Here is a 21,748-nt window from a genome sequence, read left to right on the forward strand (position 1 = left end):
TCTGCCACGGCTCCCTTTCGGAAGTCAGACTCACTGTTTGTTTCGTTGGCTGGTCCTAAGAAGGGCATGGCGGTCTCGCCGGCCACCATTTCCAGGTGGATCAGACAGATTGTAGTCCAAGCCTACGCTTTGAAGGGGCAGGTGCCCCCCTTTCCACTCATGGCCCACTTTACAAGAGCAATTGGAACATCTTGGGCCTTCGGACACCAATCGTCTGTCCATAAGTTTACCAAGTTCTACAAGGTAGACGTCAGTGCATCGGCTGATGCCTGTTTTAGCCGCAGTTTTGCAGGTGGCCGTGTAGTTGCAATTTAATTTTTTCCTGTTTTTTCGATAAAAATGCAGTACTTTTTGGTTAATGCACTGTTGCATTACTTCCACAATGTTGCGGTCTTGGGGATCACTCCTGTTGAGGATACCCGGTTTTATAGTGGTGTTTTTCCCACTTGCCATGGTGGATGAAGTTTTTATGCTGTTTTTTTCCCACCCCTCTTTTGGCACTGCTTAGGGACGTCCCATTTAGTTAGAGAGGAGCTGTGTCGGTCGGTGAATATAAAAGAAAATAGGATTTTTTGTATTCACAGTAAAATCCTTTTCTCTGTAATTCACCAACCGACACAGCACCCACCCCTCCTTTTTTCTAAGTTTATACTGCTTGTTGACGTACTGAAGCTGCTAGGAGCAGTGGGAAGGGTTGATGGCACAGGGCCCGTCCCCGGGGTGGGATTCAAGTTCTGTGTATTGTGTAACAATTTTGCCTAGTTTCTCCTAATGGCAGGCTATACAACCCATTTAGTTACAGAGAGGAGCTGTGTTGGTCGGTGAATTACAGAGAAAAGGATTATACAGTGAGTAAAAAAATCCTATTTTTTCAGGCGCTTTAGTGCTAAAAATAACACATGTAAAGTGCTTGAAAATGCCCTCCCCTGCAGTACCAGTGTGAAAGCCCGGGTGCTTTCACTCTGGAGCTGTGCACTGACCGGACATAAAAAAAAACATCTTTGGGGCGCTTTAGGAGCAGTGTATACACCTCTCCTAAAGCACCCCTGACCGTTTGCGGGCGCTTGTAGGGCTTCAAAGCGTTCAAACAGCTCCTCAAAAACATCCGTAAAGCACTGCAAAAAATACCACGAATGTGGCTGCACTATCAATGTGAAAGGGCTCTTAACTTAAATAATTTGATTACTGTAGCAACAAGTAAGGCGTAATGTACACTGGATGTTTTGCAACCTCTCCTGAATGATTTAACTTGACAGATAGATAGTAACTGATGTTTAAAAACCTCAGATTTGCCACGTTTTGCGGTTTAGAAGCATTTATTGATGGTTTAAAAAAAATATATATTAACCAGTTGCTGCTCGCCCACTGTTATATGATGGCGGAGCAGTGCGGCTCTTGTTCTGGGCCGCCCATTCACACGGCATGCACGCGAAGCCCTGCACTGTCGGTGGTGGAGTGTCCTCGAGACACAGCACATCACCGACAGGGGGAACAGTCATTGGGGTAGGCTGTTCACCATGTGATCGACCGCAAATTTGTCATGGCTGATCACAATGGGTGTTGAGAGCAGCGGGGAGTTCTCATCAGATTCAAATTCCAATTCAGATTGTGAATCAAATTCATCATTTGAATCTGTTGATAGTAGTGGATCGGCAAATGAATCAGAGGAAGAATGGATCCCTCCTAAAATAGCACCGCGCTCTGGGAACCAGGCAGCTACCAGCAATATACCCCTAGATCAAATTCCCAGGCCCTGCACCAGCGCTGCTGCCAGCAAAAGGCCACAAGAAATGCCCAGACCCTGTAACTCATCCAATTTACCAGACCAGTTTATATGCCCAGCAGCATATTGCCAATAACCCCCAATCATCATACACCTGTCAATTTGTGTGGATGGATTTGACTCTGTTTATGGGTGTCACAAAATAAAATGAAGGACATGGCTATTGGCCCACCAATCCCATCCACCACATGCCCATTTATTTTTCCATAATGTCCAGGTCCCGATACGAGATAATGCGCTTTCTTCATTTCAGTGACAACACCCATTGCCCTCCCCGCAATCATCCAAATTATGACAAATTATATAAAATTCGCTCATTAACTCATTTGTTTGTTTTCCCGACGATTTGCAGAACTTTATGTCCCCGATAAGCATACAGTATATGTGTAGATGAGTCCCTGGTACCCTTTTCAGGCCGGCTAGGAATAAAACAATACATTCCTAGCAAAAGGGCCAAATACGGAGTGAAATTTTATAAGCTTTGCAAGAGAGTCGCGGGATATCTGTATTCGTTCCGCATATACGAAGGAAGAGCTTCCCAGCTCTAGCCCCCTAAGTACCCGGCCTACATGGGCACAACTGGTAATATTGTATGGGACCTGGCATGAAGAAAGGTTACCACATATATTCCTGGATAACTTCTACACCAGCCTGCCCCTTTTCAAACACCTATACCACACAGAAACCCTGGCCTGTGGAACCTCCAGAAAGAATAGGAAGGGCTTCCCACAAGTGAATAAGAAATTGTGAAGGGGAGAAAGGGCAACTTTGAGATGCAACGAAGTGCTTCAGCCCTATTTAGCAATAAGGAGGTCCTGTTTCTGGTACAAGAAAGTAGCACTCTAATTTGGCCATTTATAATGCCTACATAATTCACACCAGATCCACAAAAAGCCCTGCCCACTTCCTAAAATTCATAGTTTTCACGTCCCTCATCTACCATCAAAGAACTCCACTTCCCAGACCACATTCCACCATCTGAAGCAGGCCGAAGACACCAAAAAAGATGTTGCGTGTGCAGCAAAAATTGATTTAGTAGAGATACCAGTTACCATTGTCCCCAGTGTCCCTCCGAACCCTGCCTTTGCATTGGTGAATGCTTCAGACTTTATCACACATCCCTAAAATATTAGCCCATATTCTTAACCATTTCCTCATTTTCATCATCTGTGCTGATCATTCCCCATGCTTCCTCAAATAACCATGCTGCCTTCCACGTGAACTGACCCTGGCCTGTTTTATCGGCTACGTTTCTGCCTACTGCTTCCATGTGAACTGACCCTGGCCTGTTTTATCAACTACGCTTCTGCCTACCGCTTGGAGTGCTTGCATGTAAACCAACTCTGGCCTGTTTTATGGACTATGCTTTTGCCTACTGATCTGTTGCCCTGTTACTGTAGTACACAGGGGTCTCACATCTGCAGAAGTGAACTATAAACTATTGTCGAGGTGGCACTATACCCCTGTTGTCCTACATAAACTCTTTTCGCATATCTCTCCCTTATGCTGGAGGGGCTGTGGTGAAGCTGCCTCACATGCTCATATTTGGTGGTTTTGTCCCCTTATTAGACCATACTGGATAGCCGTCCTGCATTGGTTGCAAATAATTCTGGGTTATGAGATACCAAATGATCCTTGGGTTATGTTGTTTCACTGTACAGACTCCCCAGCAGGATCATATACAAAGTCTGTGACCCCTCATTTGCTCAATGCAGCAAAGGCGCTTATACCACGTTGGTGGAAACAACGTTCGGTACCTTCCCTACAGGAATGGTTTGCGGAAGTTGATCGCACTTACCACCTGGAAGATCTTACTTACTCTCTCCGAAATAAATCTGAGATGGGGAAACGGATTTGGTCCTGCTGGGTAGCCTTTAAATATACAGCTGCATATGCAGAAGTTATGGCGCAAACTAACTGAACATAGGGGATTTTACTGTACCTTATATTGCATCCCATATATATGATGTATTGTTTGTTTGTGATCTTGAAGTTTGGGATACGACCGAGGCAGTTTTCTTGCTTTCTTGCTTTCTTTCTTGCTTTCTTTCTCTTTTTCTCCCTCTTTTCTCTATCCTATGCCTTCTCCCCCTCTCTCACTTTTTTTTCCTACCTATATTCTTTTTTCTTTCTTTCTTTTTGTTCTTCACTTGTTACTATTTCCATGCTTTGGTTTACCGCAAGTGGAATGCGACACTAGATGCTCCTAGTCATTGCACTGGCAAGTACAAACTGTGATTGGAGGCTACCTCTTATCACTAGCTTGGTTGTATGGAAATGAGTTCAGACACTTTGTATTAGGCTGATGGCTGGTGTAATGTATTATACCGGGCCAATAGCTCTGCCCTGTGATGTTTCTAATTCTAGTATCTCCTACCGTTTTGCCATATGTATGCCAAACTCACTGTTTGTATTTCTTTGTCCTGTATTCTTTTTCTTTCTTTTTAATAAACACATATTAAACAAAAAAAAAAACACAGGGGTCTCACATGTGTGGGGCTCCAGGAATGTTTTTCTCTGGTCATCTTCCAGGACGGCACACCTGAGATGACGGGTCTCACCTGACAGGAAACAAAATCAACAACAGAATTTAAAAGGCCCCACCCTTCCCTCTGCCCCTCAGCTATTGATTGTGCTTCCCACAGGATGACAGCAAAAACATTTTTTTTTTTTTTTTCTATGTTTGTAGACCAAAGTCTGGGACAGAGGTCTCCCCCTGGGAGGTCAGACCTTTCCAAGGGGGGGTCTTCCCTGCTTTCTTTCTAAAGGAAAGCACTCAGGGGGAATACAGCAATAACCCCCCTGAGAATCTGGTGACACTAGGACACGGTAAGGTTGTCCAGTAACCCAGGGACCTTATATCCTACTCTCTCCTCCTACCGGACAATGGTCGATGGCACAGGGGGCCCACCCCAATATCCCCCATCTGCTTGGGAGGGAGTCCCTGATGCCGGCATGTGTTTTTCTGGCTTACTGTGCCTAGTGGAACCGAGGGATCTTCTGCTCGCCGCTATGCTCCATAGCCATTGTCCGGCCGCTACTGCTCATGTCTGGGCCGCTCGTGTGAGGAAATTTCCGGAGGTTTCGGTCTACACCAAAATGTCGGTGAGCGGAGTTGCAAGCATGTATAAAGGCGGTAACAGAGCGGGGGTCCCCATGGTCCTGAGTCCCCCAATCTACCTGGAGCAATCCTACCCGGCGATTGATCGACTAGAAGGGATGGAGAAGGACGAAGGGCCAGATTTGACAGCTTCAGAGGTCACCACAGGGGGTGAGTGACCCAGCTGGTGTCGGGAGGGGATTTGGGGTGCCCCTATTTCCCTCTACCCCACAGGATACCCCATGGGTAATGGCTAAAATGTTTTTGTTTTTTTTGTTTTGTCATTCACAGAGATTGAATGCCCTGCCCAGGGGATGGACAGTAGGTCTAAATCCAAAGCCACCTCAAAATCGAGGCGTTGCGAGTATTGTAATGAGAAACTCCCACAAGACCACAGCAAGCCTTTTTTTTTTTTTTTTTTTGCTTTAAATGCATTTATAAGTTAGCAGGCAAGGAAACAGGCTGTTTAGGAATGCTGTGCGCTACAGTCTGAAATGCTAGAAACTCTCCAGTCCTTTAGGACTAGGGCCGAGAAGCAGCAGGTGGTAGCCCCCCCCCCCCGGTAGGGAGAGCTCCCCCACTCAGGAGGATATGTCTACCTGTAATACATCCCAAGAACCCACCCCCCGTTATTCCGATGAGGAAGAGTTAGAGGAATCAGAACAGTGCTCTCAAGAGGCAGGAGAGGAGTCTGGCCAGGATAGTCAGGTCAAGGCTAGGCCTGGGGGACATCTCTTCTCAGCCGAGGATATGGAGGGTCTCCTCAAGGCCAATCTGTGTCCGCGGATGTTCAGATGCCGCCCCCTCAGTTCTCAGCTAAAGATAAGGTATATAGAGGACTGGGAAAACTGCAAGCCAACTCTTTTCCAGTACACAAAATCCCATAAGGATATAATACTAAGGGAATGGAGGGAGCCTGAGTGCTTAAAATTTAAGATCTGGAAACGCAGATGCACCTTTAAAGAGGAGGAGGACTTTTATTTTATTTTTTTTTATTTTTTTTAAGGTACCAAGTTTGGATGCTTCCTTGGCACAAGTATCCAAACGTTCAGACCTCTTCTTTTGAAGATTCAAAGAAACAGTGAAAACAACTGCCAAGTCAGCGGCTGTACTAAATTCCGCCAGAAGAGCCCTTTGGATAAAAACATGGGATGGAGATTTTACCTCTAAGTCTCGACTCTGTGGTATACCATTTTAGGGCTCTCTGCTCTTCGTTTCGGGCCAGAACAGGTCCTGTCCCGATCAACAGAAAAGGGCAAACAATTCACTACTAAACCCAAGCGGGATAAAGGCAAGACATTTTTTTGTGGCCCCCCCTTCAAAAAGCCAGTTTAAGGTTAAGAAAGAGCTGAGGAAAAAGTGAGAGTTTGGTAAGGGCAAGAAAAAAAGGTGGGATCCCTTTTTCTGGGTCTGGACCTTCTAACAAGGAAGCCAAATGACGCCAACATAAAAGTTGGTGGGAGGCTCTTGTGGTTTCTCCCCCAATGGGAGAAGATCACACAGAGCTCATACATCCCAAGTCTTTTAAGGGAGGGGTACAGGTTGGAATTTGCCACTCCCCCCTCCAAAGTTCCTCATTACCTGTCTTCCCAGAGATCCACTGAAAGCAAGGGGCCATTTGGGGAGTGTCCGACATTCCTGTTCCCGTGAGTCAGATTACGCAAGGGTTTTATTCCCGCATTTTTGTGGTGCCGAAACCATCGGGCAAATTTCGGCTGATCATAAACCTACGGAAGCTGAACCAGTACTTGCTATACAAAAAGTTCCGGATGGAGTGTCTATACAGTCAGAAGACACCTCCAAGGGGGAGTCTTCATGGTCACATTAGATCTGAAAGATATTTGCATGTTCCCATTTGCCCGGAAAACATCAGAAGTACTTGCGTTCCGCAGTTCGGACAGAGCACGGTGTCCAGCACTGGCAGTTCAGGGCACTCCCCTTTGGACTAGCAGCCAGTCCAAGAATCTTTACCAAGGGTCTTGCTGAGGTGGTGTCTTTCCTGCACTACCAGGGGATAGCCTTGATCCCGTACTTGGACGATATTCTAATTTACAGTCCAGCCTTAGATCAGCTTCGGACAGACCGAGACAGTGTTGTCCACTCTGGAATCTCTGGGTTGGATGGTCAGCCGGGAGAAATCCTCCCCGGATCCCTCACAATCCAAGGTATACCTAGGTTACCGAGTAGACTCCCTGACCCAAAGAATTTTTCTTCCACTAGATAAAATCTCAAAGGTACAAGGGGCTGTGTCGGCTCTCCACGAGACCGGAGAGGCCTCTTTAAGGACCATTATGAGAATACTGGGGCTTATGTCATCCTGTATCCCAGCAGGCCCCTGGGCCCAACTCCACTCTATTGGGAGCTCCAGGGATTCCTTCTCTCCTCCCGTGATGGGAGAAGAGACTCCCTGGATATGAGAGTATCTCTCTTAGAAGAGGTAAGAAACTCACTAGTTTGGCTCAATCTGAACAACCTATCAAGGGGTCGGGCTTGGACACAAAATGATCCACTAAACATAACAACGGATGCAACGGGCTGGGGAGCTTGCTTGGGAGACCTCTACGCCCAGGGTCCTTGGGACCGGAGGCAGTGCAAAGCTTCTTCCAATTTCAAGGAGCTTCTGGCAGTCAGAAAGGCGTTAAACTTTTTCAAGGGCCAGGTCTGGGGTAGGAAAGTGCAGGCTAATGAAGCTTACTCAGGAGAGCACAAAAAATAAAACACCCACTAGTGATTAAATACCACCAAAAGAAAGCTCCATTTGTGTGGGGAAAAAAGGACACAAATTTCATTTGGGTACAGTGTTGCATGAATGAGTAATTGTCATTCAAAATGTGAGAGTGCTGAAAGCTGAAAATTGGTCTGGGCAGGAAGAGGGTGAAAGTGCCCTGTAGGCAAGTGGTTAAAAATGCCTGTAAACGAAACGCGGCTAAACGCAAGTTACTGCATTTACAAGCTGTTACAGGCGTTTGGCGTTTCAAATGCCTCTGAACATCAATCCTGAATGAATTTCTTTGCTTTCCAAAAAATGCTTCTAAACGTAATTTGCTAGAAACGACCCTGTGTACATGTACTGATAAGATAACATAGAGGAGAGTTCAGGGGCAGCTGAAAAAAACGCCCACCTTATTCTAAATGTCCGTTTACCAGCAGCAGTGTACATAAAGCCTAGAGCTAATGCTTTACTACAAAGTACTATTTTTAATTTTTTTTTTGTTTCCTTTTCTGTAACTTCTTAGGCACCAGATGGAGAGTCTCAACCCATGACTGAGGTGGATGTTATGGTTTCAACACAACACATAAAAGTATTAACTGCAAATACACAGGTTAGATTTTATAATGTGCCTTTTTGCTTTGATTGGCAGTAATAAAATATGTAGTGGATAATGCTTCTAAGGTTTTATGTAATTTGCAAAATTTTTATTTTTGCAACTTTAGGAAGCCTTGATGGACCATCCATTACAGACCATTTCCTACACAGCTGACATTGGTAATATTGTGGTTATTATGGCACACAGAAAATTACCTCGTAGCTCAAACAAGCCTTCCTCCCATAAAAAACCACATAGGATTATATGTCATGTCTTTCAGTCTGTGGATGTAAGTGATAGTAACATTTCTTGCCATTCTTCATTTTAATATCTTAATAGAAAACAAAATATATTTTTTTTTTAAATTTCCGTTTGTTTCTGCACTAATCGGGCACTTTATTATGTACACATGTTTAATTGCTTGGTGACACAAATTGCTAATCATTCTATCACATGGCAGCTACTCCATGCATTTAGGCATCTAGACATGGTAAAGACGATTTGCTGAAGTTTAAACTGAGCATCAGAATTGGGAAGAAAGGGGATTTAAGTGACTTTGAATGTGGCATGGTTGTTGGTGCCAGATTGGCTGGCCTAAATCAAAAACTGCTGATCTACTGAGATTTTGATGCACAACCATACCTAAGGTTTACAGAGAATGGTCCGAAAAAGAGAAATTATCCAGCGGGAGCGACAGTTGTGTGGACGAAAATGCCCTGTTGATGTCAGGTCAGAGGAGAATGGGCAGACTAGTTAGAAATAATAGAAAGGCGACAGTAATTTAAATAACCACTCCACCAAGGTATGCAAAATACTATCTCTGAACGCACAACACATTGAACCTTGAAGCAGATGGGCTACATCAGCAGATGACCACACTGGGCGCCACTCCTATCAGCTAAGAACAGAAAACCAAGGCTACAATGTGCACAGGCTCACCAAAATTGGACAATAGAAGATTGGAAAACATTGCCCGGTCTGACAAGTCTCGATTTTAGCTGCAACATTCAGATGGTATGGTCATAATTTGGAGTGGTGGTGTAATGGTGTGGGGGATATTTTCTTGGCACACTTTGGGACCCTTAGTACCAATTGAGCGTGTACCTAATAAAGTGGCCAGTGAGTGTATCTTGGCTTATGCATGCATTACTGTTTTTTGCATACAAAGGAAAACATTTTTGTATAGTGTTTTTTTTAGGGATTGGGAGACCGGAGCCTAGACAAACTGCGTGAGTTTCATTTTATTGTTTGCTGGTAGCCTCCCCATACTAGCACTGTTTATTGGATTGATCCAGATTTTAATAATAATTTGCGTTTTTATCTAATTAGTACATATTTTTGTTTGTTACTTTATGATTCAGTCTTCTTGGAGTACAAATTATGGTTTTGTTGTTTTTTGACAGTTTGACATTTTACTATTCCTAATTAGGCCCAACTCATTGCTCAGGCCATTGGACAGGCCTTTGCGTCGGCATACCAAAATTTTCTCCATTCTAAAGGTGTACAACCTGAGCAAACTGAGGAAACACAGATGACTGAACTGTACAATGCAGATCTTGCCCACTTTACCAAGCAAGACAACTGTAAAGAGGTAGGAATGCATATAGAGTCTAGGGTTTTGGGCAATGGTTCCGTCCCGAAGAGGTGATCTCCTGTTTTACCAGAATGTTAAAGGTCAGACTTTGGAGCTACTGTTATAAAATGTATCTTGTAAACAAAAATAAAAGACTTTATTTTCAATTAATGTTACACCAGACATGAGACTATATTTAGAGCACTTTAACGTCACTTTTAACCCTGGTTAGCAGGTAAAGAAAGGGTTAAAAGCGCCCATGTTGCGGCGTTCCCAAATCGCTTTGCAGGTGCTTTGGCAGCACTGGCCATTCATTTCAATGGGCTGGACATTTTGGGAGCGGTGTATACACTGCTTCCAAACCGCCCAAAAGATTCAGAACGTCCCGCAATCGCCACCGCCCCAGTATTAAAGCATTTGGGTTTACTTAAACTGTAGAGTGCAAAATCTGGTGCTGCTCTGAATGGAAACCAGTCAGCTTCCATTTTTTTTTTTTTGGGGGGGTCAAAGCTTAGTTTTTCTGCACACTACCACACAATATTTTTTTTTTCCTCATATGGAAATGGTGTAAACAAGAAAAGAGTATTTATGTGTCAGATAAAGAAAAAAGTGAATACCATGACACAGGGTCTCTTCGTGTCTTTTATGATGGGGTTATGCTGCCACCTTCCGGTGATGTGACAAAACGTTAGGAAGTCCCCTGCCAACCAAGCATAGCTTTAATATTTTTTGTCTTAGGTGATGGTCATGCCTGTCCAGTCTATGCACTCTATACTGATATTTTGCTTCTAGTATTTATTTTTCTCTCGTTATGAAGTTAGTAGGGGAATGTAGTGCATCATGAGTCTCTCTCTCTCTCTCTCTCTCTCTCTCTCTCTCTCTCTCTCTCTCTCTCTCTCTCTCTCTCTCGGGGCTGACCTATTGATACATAGTTTACCAGGCCAGCTACATTTTACACATCCAAAGGACAATGTAACTGAAATTGTTAATTTTATGCAAGAGGCAGATTCCTCACCTTGGCTGCCACCCTATTTGCGGCGTGCTCTGATGTGGCCCGTGACCTTCTGTTCTGGGATGGCTGGTTGGCATGCCCAGAATACAGGTTGTTGACCCACCATCCCAGAGCATCAGGGTTGTGAATGAAACTGGCAGGAGAGGAAGCAAGCGGAGGCAGAGCAAAGCTGCATAAGCTGATGCTTCTTGTATAACGCCACCTCCTGTCACAGGTGGAGTGATACCAAATGCACTCTGCCTGGGACAGCAACAGCTGACAATACCGGAATAAAAGATGTATTAACCACTTCCGGACTGCCCACCGCACATATGCTGCGGCAGGGCAACCTGGCTGCACGAACTGATGTACCTGTACATCGTCCGTTCATTAGATAGAGCAGGCAAGTGCCCGCTGTACACCACAGGAGCTCGCCCATGGGTTCTGCCAGACTCTATGTCCGCCGGCCACCTGCGATCGCATTGAAGAGAGGGAGAACGGGGATCTGCCTATGTAAACAAAGCGGATCCCCGTTGTGACCGGAGGAGAGAGATCATCTATTCCTAGTGATCAGAAACGGCAATCTCTCTCTACTCCGTGAGACCATCTCCCCCCCCCCCCCCCCCCCCGGCAGTTAGAAAGCATCTCCCTAGGGAACATTTAACCCTTTGGTCATCGCTAGTCTTTAGCACGGATCACTGTATTGGTGTCACTGGTCACCAAAAAGTGTCACAGGGTCAGATTTGTCTGCCGCAATGTCAGTCCCGCTAAAAATTTCAGATCGCCGCCATTATTTGTAAAAACAATCTAAAAAGTCCCTAAATCTTTCCCCGATTTTGTGGAAACCAATCAATATACTGTACGCTTACTGCAATTTTTTTTATATGTATTATAGTAGAAAGTAAAAAATATTGTCTTGTGTGTGTTTTGTAAAAAAAAAAAAAAAAAAAATTGGCAGTCCTTTTTTTGTCTTGAAGCGAAACACTGCCGTGTAGCAAAAAATGACCTGGTCATTAAAGGGGTAAATCCTTCTGGGGCTGAAGTGGTTAAAGGTAAGTTTATTACTAAAATCACAGTGTATATACGGGCACGTGTTCTGCAGAGGTTGCTGGGCTGCTTACAAATGGATCCGCAGGTTCAGCACAGTGCACCTGCGGGTTACCTGCACTGAGCCATAGACTTCTGTTATTGCCTGCGGATTTAGCGCACTTTCAGAAAGTGTGCTACACCTGCAGGATATAATATAAGTCTATGGCAAAGTGCAGCCAATCCGCAGAAAAGTAACAGGTGCACTGCGCTTCACCCACAGTGTGAGTAAACCGCAATGCATCAGTGTGAACGCAGCCTTAGGCCCCTTTCACACGATCGGTCCAACCCATTCAGACCCTCTAATTTACCTCTATAGAGCGGCAGGTGTAAACGGACTTGTGTCCGCTTACATCGACCTATCTTCAATCCGATCAGTAAAAAAAATGAAGGGGATTTGTCCCCTACCATCTGGGCGGATCAGAGGGCCTATAGAGTAGAGTGGGCCTTATCGTTGTCATTTCTCCGCTCATTGTGGCCCACTGACTCATTGTGGTTACCAAGTAGTTTAAGTGGCCCTCGCTCTTCAAAAGGTTGGGCACCCCAGCCTTGGTAAATAAGAAAATATCTGAACAACTTTGATTAGAATTTATGACTGCAGCTGTCCTAGTCCAAGAGGCATTACCTGTCACTCAGAAAATCAAAGGGGCTACTAAAACTGACCAGATTGTCATTTTAGTGAATGAGGAAAACATGTATATTATGGAAGCTTATGACAGGAAAATTGGGGTACCCTGTCATCTACCCTGTCTGTACCTCTGTTCTGTTATATTATCCAATCAATTCTAATCTCTCTGGGAAAGAACCTTGTTGCTGCAGAGATACTAGGTCACCACACACTCGCATACAGTGTCTCACAAAAGTGAGTACACCTCTCACATTTGTGTAAATATTTTATTATATCTTTTCATGTGACAGCACTAAAGAAATTACACTTTGCTACAATGTAAAGTAGTGAGTGTACAGCTTGTATGACAGTGTAAATTTGCTGTCCCCTCAAAATAACTCAACACACAGCCATTAATGTCTAAACTGCTGGCAACAAAAGGGAGTACACCCCTAAAATGTCCAAAGTGTCAATATTTTGTGTGGCCACCATTCTTTTCCAGCACTGCCTTAACCATCTTGGGCATGGAGTTTACTAGAGTTTCACAAGTTGCAACTGGAGTCCTCTTCCACTCCTCCATGACATCACCGATCTGGTGGATGTTGGAGACCAATGCTCCTCCACCTTCTGTTTGAGAATGCCCCACAGATGCTCAATAGGGTTTAAATCTGTAGACCTGCTTGGCCAGTTCATCACCTTTACCCTCAGCATCTTTAGCAAGGCAGTGGTTGTCTTGGAGCTATGTTTGGGGTCGTTCTCATGTTGGAGTAATGTGACCAGTCTCTGAAGGGAGGGGATTATGCTCTGCTTCAGTATGTCACAGTACATGTTGGCATTCATGGTGCCCTCAATGAACTGTAGCTCCCCCGTGCACTCATGCAGCCCCAGACCCACCATGACTCTCCCACCACCATGCTTGACTGTAGGCAAGACACACTTACATAGTTACATAGTTAGTAAGGTTGAATAAAGATACCAGTCCATCCAGTTCAACCTGAGTGAGTGTCTACAATTGTCCATATCCCTGTACATTGCACACTCACATTGGTCCCTACCCTCAAGGAGCCCAAAATCCAAGGTCCCCATTCATATACTAGGGCCAATTTTTGGACAGAAGCCAATTAACCTACCTGCATGTCTTTGGAGTACGGAAGGAAACCAGAGTACCTGGAGGAAACCCACGCAGGCACAGGGAACATGCAAACTCCAGGCAGGTAGTGTTGTGGTTGGGATTCGAACCAGCGACCCTTTTTACTGCTAGGTGAGTGCTAACCACTACCCCACTGTGCCGCCCTGTAAACAATTGTATTTGTACTCCTCACCTGGTTGCCACCATACACGCTGGACACCATCTGAACCAAATAAATTTATCTTGGTCTCATCAGATCACAAGACATGGTTCCAGTAATCCATGTTCTTAGTCTGCTAGTCTTAAACAAACTGTTTGCAGGTTTTCTTGTGGGAGCCCGCCAGTCCAGCCAATGTCCGCTAACCCTAGGTTCACATCTATGCGTTTGTGCAGGCACGAAATCCCATTCATTTCAATGGGCTGTTGTGCCTGCGATTCCCACAGTAAGAGGTGCATACACCTTTTTCAAATCGCGACCTGCAGAGAAATTACATAGTCAGTTTGGACATGTGATTTCCCTGCATCTCCTGCATACATGCTGTGTTTTCAGTGTTTTGTGGGTGCCAGAATTGCTTCAATACCCACAGCCAAACGCATAGGTGTGAACTTAACCAATGTAAGATCCAACAATAACAGCTGTATGATCATAAGGCCCCTCTGTGTGCTCCCTTTGCCCCCAAACTTAGTACCAAGAACTTAGTACATTTAAAACTCTAATAGAAGTGAGGAATAGTCAGAGACTGGAGACTATCACTTACTTATTATGATTTTAAATGTTCTTAGGGATCCTAAGCAGGTTACTGGGCAAAAGCTTGGAGGCATAACTGTGTGTAAACCTGCGTCGTGCATCTGTAAAGATACTAGGGGTACGCATCTTCACTGGCCTCGCAATTCAATCACGATTATCCTGTTCACAATGCATCACGATTACTGTGCTCGGTTTTCATCCAAATCAAGCAGTCAGAAGAACTCAATTTTTTTTATTTTATCTGTTCTTAAAAAAAAAAAAAAAACACTCCCTGCATGTAGCAAAGTGTAAATTACAGCAGACAACTTAGAGGAGCTCCAGGCTGCCCCCAAAATACTACAAGAGAGGGTCAGAGACTGCGGACATGATACAAGAGGGAGTCAGACTGCAGACAATGTCCCCCATAACGTCCCCCCCAAACGATAATGTATACCATTTCATTAATTATGGTTTATGTAAGTCTTAGTGATTCACATCACAATTTCATTGATACCTCTTCTTTCTCTCTTTTTTTTTTTTTTTTTTTATTTATTCTTTTTTTTTTTATAATTTATGGTTTCGCCATAAATCATACAAAAAAAAAGGTATTAATGAAGTTGTGATGTGAATCAATCACTAATGCATACATAAATCTTAATTAATGAAATGTCATTGTCACTTGTTAGGTCCACCATCAAGTTTATTTCTTTTAAGTTTCAGAAAAAAACAGGGCTAAGAGGTAACAAACCTCTGGACATTTAAAGATGTCAAATATCGAGGTCTAACCACCATGGGTAAAAAATGTGAGAATTTTATTACAAAATGGTAAAAACATGAAAGAGAAAAAAAAAAAATAGTACATCCAAGACAGAGGATAAATTAATCAAATATGTGTATACAAGGCGCTACCACTCTCGACATGTTTCACTCATTAGTTTGCTCAGGAGATTGATGGTGTGATTCTTTTGTATGCTGAAAGAACAAAATACAATAAAACATCTCATAAATGCATACGCAGTGAATGCATCATAGCAAAAAAAGCATATTGGCTTGGTAATCTCAGGACCATGCAAGATAAATAATAACAAACGTTGAGAATACAAGGACATAGAAACAGATGATCAAAACTAGAAACCAGTCTCACCACACTTGCTTAAATTCCACAGATGAATAAAGATAAGATACAAATTGGAAATTGATTGAAAAGAAGAGACAACTGATCAGCCAGCGAAGCCATCTAAACTGCTTGCAGAGAAGGGCAATGCTAATAGTAAATCTATAAAAAAAAAATGTGCCTTACGAAAGTATTTGACCCCCTTGAACTTTTCAACCTTTTGCCACATTTCAGGCTTCAAACATAAAGATATAAAATTTTTATTTTTTGTGAAGAATCGCCAACAAGTGGGACACAATTGTGAAGTGGAACGAAATCTATTGGATTTTTGAAACTTTTTTAACTAATAAAAAAATGAAAAGTGGGGCGTGCAAAATTATTCGGCCCCCTTGCGTTAATACTTTGTAGAGCCACCTTTTGCTGCGATTACAGCTGCAAGTCGCGTGGGGTATGTCTCTATCAGTTTTGCACATCGAGAGACTGAAATTCTTTCCCATTCTTCCTTGCAAAACAGCTCGAGCTCAGTGAGGTTGGATGGAGAGCGTTTGTGAACAGCAGTTTTCAGCTCTTTCCACAGATTCTCGATTGGATTCAGGTCTGGACTTTGACTTGGCCATTCTAACACCTGGATACGTTTATTTGTGAACCATTCCTTTGTAGATTTTGCTGTATGTTTGGGATCATTGTCTTGTTGGAAGATAAATCTCCGTCCCAGTTTCAGGTCTTTTGCAGACTCCAACAGGTTTTCATCCAGAACGGTCCTGTTTTTGGCTGCATCCATCTTCCCCTCAATTTTAACCATCTTCCCTGTCCCTGCTGAAGAAAAGCAGGCCCAAACCATGATGCTGCCACCACCATGTTTGACAGTGGGGATGGTGTGTTGAGGGTGATGAGCTATGTTGCTTTTACGCCAAACATATCGTTTTGCATTGTGGGCAAAAAGTTCGATTTTGGTTTCATCTGACCAGAGCACCTTCTTCCACATGTTTGGTGTGTCTCCCAGGTGGCTTGTGGCAAACTTTAGACGAGACTTTTTATGGATATATTTGAGAAATGGTTTTCTTCTTGCCACTCTTCCATAAAGGCCAGATTTGTGCAGTGTACGACTGATTGTTGTCCTATGGACAGACTCTCCCACCTCATTTGTAGTTCTCTGCAGTTCATCCAGAGTGATCATGGGCCTCTTGGCTGCATCTCTGATCAGTCTTCTCCTTGTCTGAGCTGAAAGTTTAGAGGGATGGCCAGGTCTTGGTAGATTTGCAGTGGTCTGATACTCCTTCCATTTCAAAATGATCGCTTGCACAGTGCTCCTTGGGATGTTTAAAGCTTGGGAAATCTTTTTGTATCCAAATCCGGCTTTAAACTTCTCCACAACAGTATTACGGACCTGTCTGGTGTGTTCCTTGGTCTTCATGATGCTCTCTGTGCTTTCAACAGAACCCTGAGACTATCTCAGAGCAGGTGCATTTATACAGAGACTTGATTACACACGGGTGGATTCTATTTATCACCATCAGTCATTTAGGACAACATTGGATCATTCAGAGATCCTCGCTGAACTTTCGGAGTGAGTTTGCTGCACTGAAAGTAAAGGGGCCGAATAATTTTTCATGCACCACTTTTCAGTTTTTTATTTGCTAAAAAAGTTTAAAATATCCAATAGATTTCGTTCCACTTCACAATTGTGTCCCACTTGTTGGTGATTCTTCACAAAAAATTTAAATTTTATATCTTTATGTTTGAAGCCTGAAATGTGGCAAAAGGTTGAAAAGTTCAAGGGGGCCGAATACTTTCGCAAGGCACTGTATATATTAAATAAGCTGGAGGAAAGAAAAAAGGAATCCCCATTTAGCAAAAATTACCTTAAGGTAGGTTCAAAGGTTGAATTAATCACTGTATTCGATTTAAAGAGGAAGTAAACCCTGATGGGTTTACTTCCTCTTTCATTCACTGCAAAGGCAAAGCATAATGGACTACTACGCATTGCATAGTAGTCCATTATGTGTCACTTACCTGACACAGGAGCCAGCGAAGTCACCGCTGTCCCCTGTAGTCCGGCGCATCCACCTTCTTGGGGGGGTCTTGCAGCTCCGCCGCTGTCATTCGGCAAAGCCGCGATGACGTCACTCGCACGGGAGCCAACACGCGCATGCGCACGGGACCCTACATGCGCGGCATCTCCGCTGTTGAAGATGCCGCGCTCAGTGCGCCTGCGCGCCGTAGACAGCGGTGCCTGTCTTTGGGCAAGTATCTCCTAAACCGTATAGGTTTAAGAGATATTTCTTGGACCTACAGGTAAGCCTTAATCTAGGCTTGCCTGAAGGTCAAAATGATTTGTAAGGGTTTACAACCACTTTAAGCAACTTGCTGGTCTATAGTGGGATGGACAAGGGACATCAAAAGCACCAGCCTGTGGATAAATCCAAACGCTAGTTGCCAAGTGCACCTGAGTAAAAGAAAACCACTTATAATTTCATTCAATAATAAGAGAGCTCTTTCAAAATGTTGAGCGCCTCAGACAAAATATGATGTGAGATACAACTTGTAAAGATGTCTTACCCAAGTTGGGCGAGATACAAAAAATAGGGCAAATAAGGGAGTGGGAAAGAAGCGGTATAAAGTTTATTTACCAGATCTACCAGAATGATCATTTGAAACAATTCCAAGATTTAAGAGATCAGTTTGCAATCCCGAAAAAGTCATTTTTTAGATATTTGCAGGTTGGACACGCTTTGGAAAAACTATTCGGGGAGGTCGCAATAGAATGGTGTGAGATACCAGTAATTAAGGATATATTGCAAGCAAAATCCGGGAAAGGGTTAATATCTAAAACCTATGCAAATCTGTGTAAGAAGACTCAGGCAAGAACGCAGGAGCAACCATATAGAAAGAAATGGGAAATAGATGTGGGAAGTATCTCGGAAGATCAATGGGAGAGGATCCTTGAGTTGGCACCTTGGGTGTCCCTTTCTTCATCCCAAAAGCTATCTCATATATTTTTACTGTACAGAGCATATTACACCCCCAAGAGGCTTTTTCTATTTGGTCGAAGGCAAGATACTTCTTGCCCTTGGTGTGGAAGGACAGAAGGAGATATGATACACATGTTCTGGAGATGCCCCAAGTTATATCGGTATTGGAGGGAGGTAGTGGAAATAATTACCCAGGTATTTGAGATGGCAGTAGAGGTGGAACCCTTGGGGTGTGTACTGGGATGGATTGAGGGAGGTAGCGACCCTAAAGACACCAAACTAGCAAAACGAAGGTGTCTCTTTCAAGCTAGGAAACTTATAGCCCAGAAATGGCAGTCCTCTACACCCCCCTATTAGTGGGGAGTGGGTGCAGAATATGAACAGGGTTGTCCTCAAGGAAAGGGTAGCATATATAAGACAGGGAGGTATTAAAAAATTCGATAAGATTTGGAAGTTGTGGAGTGAGAAAATGAATAAAGGTGCTTATATTTAAAAGTGGAAGGGCTGCTAGTCAGGAAAATAGTGTGAGGAGAGGGTTTGTGTGAGGGGGGAAATAGGGTGAATGCAGGGAATGGAAGGGTGTAAAAGGGTTTTACAAAACCTGTATCTGTGTTTTCGCTTGTTTTTATACCGGAATGTTGTATGTTGTGTTTAAATTGAAAAGAAATTAATAAAGAAATGAAGTAAAAAAAAAAAAAAAAAAAAAAAGTCTTACCCTAAGGTTGAATTAAGTATGGTTCCACGAGCACGGCAGGGGATATCCCTGTGATCCCTCATGCAGCTGTCTCTGACAGAATGTGAAGGCAGGATACTACTGCCTAATATTGATCTAACTGAGCACGAAGGAAAGGAGTGTTGATGCGCATGCATCCGGAGAAGGCGACCGCTCATGCTTCAAATACAGCGAACGCATCATCGTTGCGCGGCCACCATCTTGCAAACTCCCCTGCCCTCATCTAGACATAAAGAGGAGGGCAGGGACCACGGTGAGGAGATGGGCGGGCCCAAAGGTAATGCCCATCCCCATCATCTGGATAAGAGTCAGCAAGCATCCGGCCGGGCAGCAAACAAAACCAAAAGTGAGGCACACCCACGGCCAAGTGATTGAATAGCACTTCGGTCAGTGGGATGCCCTGGGCGCCCATGCAAGCTCTAAGAACAGCTGTAGCTGGCAACGAAAGGGAGTCAATCTTAAAGCAAAAATGCAGTTGGAAATTAAATTCATATGAATACAGAAGAATAACACTAGCATGTAATAAATTCCAAATCGTATCTTAAACAAAACTAACAGCAATGTAGAAAAACACCTGGCTCAATCATCTTCAGCCATCTGTTTATACATAATTAACAAAGATTATTTACATTTATTACAAGATGAATTGTACATCAGGCAGCGAAAATTACAAGCACAGTAATAAACATACCGTATTTATCAGCGTATAACACGCACTTTTTTCCCCTTAAAAGCAGGGGAAAATTGTGGATGCGTGTTATACGCCGATCCCCCGAAATTCTGAGCCTCTGGGTGGCTTTCAGCCGCCTTCGGCTCTTCAAGGCGACTTTCGCCCACCTTCAGCCATTCTCGGAAGCTTTCGGCCGCCGAGAAGAGCCGAAGGCGGCCGAAAGCTTCCGAGAATGGCCGAAGGCGGCTGAAAGCTTCCGAGAAGAGCCGAAGGCCCGCCGAGAACTACCACACGCCGCCAAGATACACATCCGGCTCTGTATCTCGGCGGCGGCATTTAAAAAAAATAAAATAGACACGGCTGCAATGGGGGACAAGACTGCACTGGTGGACAAGGCTGCATAAGGCTGCAATGGTGGACAAAGCTGTATAAGACTGCAATAGTGGACAAGGCTGCAGATGACACTGATGGGCATATAAAAGTTTTTTTTTTTTGTTTTTTTTTTCCCCTTAAACTTCCCTCCTAAAAGTTTTTTTCCTTAAAATTCCCTCCTAAACTTGGGGTGCGTGTTATACGCCGGTAAATAGAAAAAGCCTGAGAGAAAAAGGAGGGGAATCAAAGGAAAGACTTAAAACTCAGAGCGTCATTGAGGCCGGGAGGAGTAAGGGCACCAAGGTCAAAGGTCCAGCGCGCCTCTCGTTGTAAAATGTGGTCATTGTCGCCTCCTCTGTCGCCTGGGGGCACATATTCAAGTGCAAAAAAGTGCATTAAAGTATCATCAAAATTGTGATATAAGCCCATATGGCAGCTGATGGGCGTTTCCATTTTCTTCCCACGTACCAGAGAAACATAGTCCCTGATACGGTAGAAAAAAGGGCGTTTGGTTTTGCCAATGTAGAAGGCATCACAGCCGCAAATCATAATATAAACTATTCCAACCAACTGACAGGTAGCTAAAAAATTTAGGTCTGTACAGTCTACCAAGATGTGCTTGGATGCATGTATATAGCCACAAAAATTGCACTATGATTTTGTCTGAGCAGGCGATGAAGGGGCATAGTGACTGCGCACTAACGTGTCTCTTAGAGACCTAGACCTCCTAAAAGTGATCTCCGGGTGATCCCCAAGATGTTGAGACATTCGGATCCCCTTTAAGGAGATATCAATATTTCTTGAAGATGTTTCGCACTTGGTGATGTTGGTCAGAGAATCGTGTGTTTATTCTAAACCCAGGGTCAGATCTTGTGATTCTCTTACCATGAATCAGAGCAGACCTATCTCGCTGCTTAGCTTTGAGATAGGACTTCTTCAGGCATTTGTTGCTATATCCCCAAAGTCGCAAACTCGACTGGAGTTCCTTTGCCTCAGATTCGAATTGAGCTTCTTTACAGCAGTTTCTCTTAAGTCGGGGGTATTGGCCATATGGTACACTGGCTACCAATGGAGCCAGTTGAGAACTTGTTGCATGCAGCAGGGTATTTCCTGCTGACGGTTTACGATATAGAGTAGATCCAATGGTGCCATCAGGTTTAACAAATATTTGTATATCCAAAAAGGTCACATGTGATTGGCTCATCTCCATAGTAAACTTTAAATTAAAAGTATTTATCTTTAAAGTGTCAAATGCCAAAAGATCCTCCCTAGTCCCAGTCCAAATGAAGAAGAAATTGTATCGTCTCCAAATGGCAATCTGTTCGAAAAAGGTCTGCATATCATCTCTGTGGAAAAGGTGTCACTCCCACCCCCCCAGATACAGGTTGGCATAAGAGGGGCACACTTGGTCCCCATAGCCACCCCCTGTATCTGGAGGTAGTGGGAGCCTCCAAAGAGAAAGATGATATTGGTCAAAATGAATCAAAGCAAATTCAAAATGAATTCATTGTAACTTTTGGGTGCCTCGTTGCTCTCAGAAACGAAGCCCCCCACAACTCTGACACCCAAATCATGGGGAATGG

The 21,748-nt window shown here is 43.9% G+C and overlaps 1 protein-coding gene across 5 annotated transcripts in view; it reads left to right on the forward strand.

Moving 5' to 3' along the window:
• APBA3 (amyloid beta precursor protein binding family A member 3) overlaps positions 1-21,748 on the forward strand; it is a 245,134-nt gene that overhangs the window by 153,613 nt on the left and 69,773 nt on the right. For 4 of the 5 annotated variants that reach the window (XM_077475668.1, XM_077475669.1, XM_077475671.1 and 1 more), the window contains exons 4-6: positions 8,120-8,206; positions 8,319-8,480; positions 9,621-9,782. The exons of the other annotated variant lie outside the window; for it this stretch is intronic. In XM_077475668.1, coding sequence (XP_077331794.1) covers positions 8,120-8,206; positions 8,319-8,480; positions 9,621-9,782 — 411 coding nt within the window. The remainder of the gene's footprint in view (positions 1-8,119; positions 8,207-8,318; positions 8,481-9,620; positions 9,783-21,748) is intronic. 5 annotated transcript variants of the gene reach the window in all.

Source organism: Lithobates pipiens, unplaced genomic scaffold (genome assembly GCF_037356315.1).
Source record: "Lithobates pipiens isolate NorthernLeopardFrog02 unplaced genomic scaffold, aLitPip1_a1.2 Scaffold_13, whole genome shotgun sequence".
NCBI classification, from domain to species: Eukaryota; Metazoa; Chordata; class Amphibia; order Anura; family Ranidae; genus Lithobates; species Lithobates pipiens.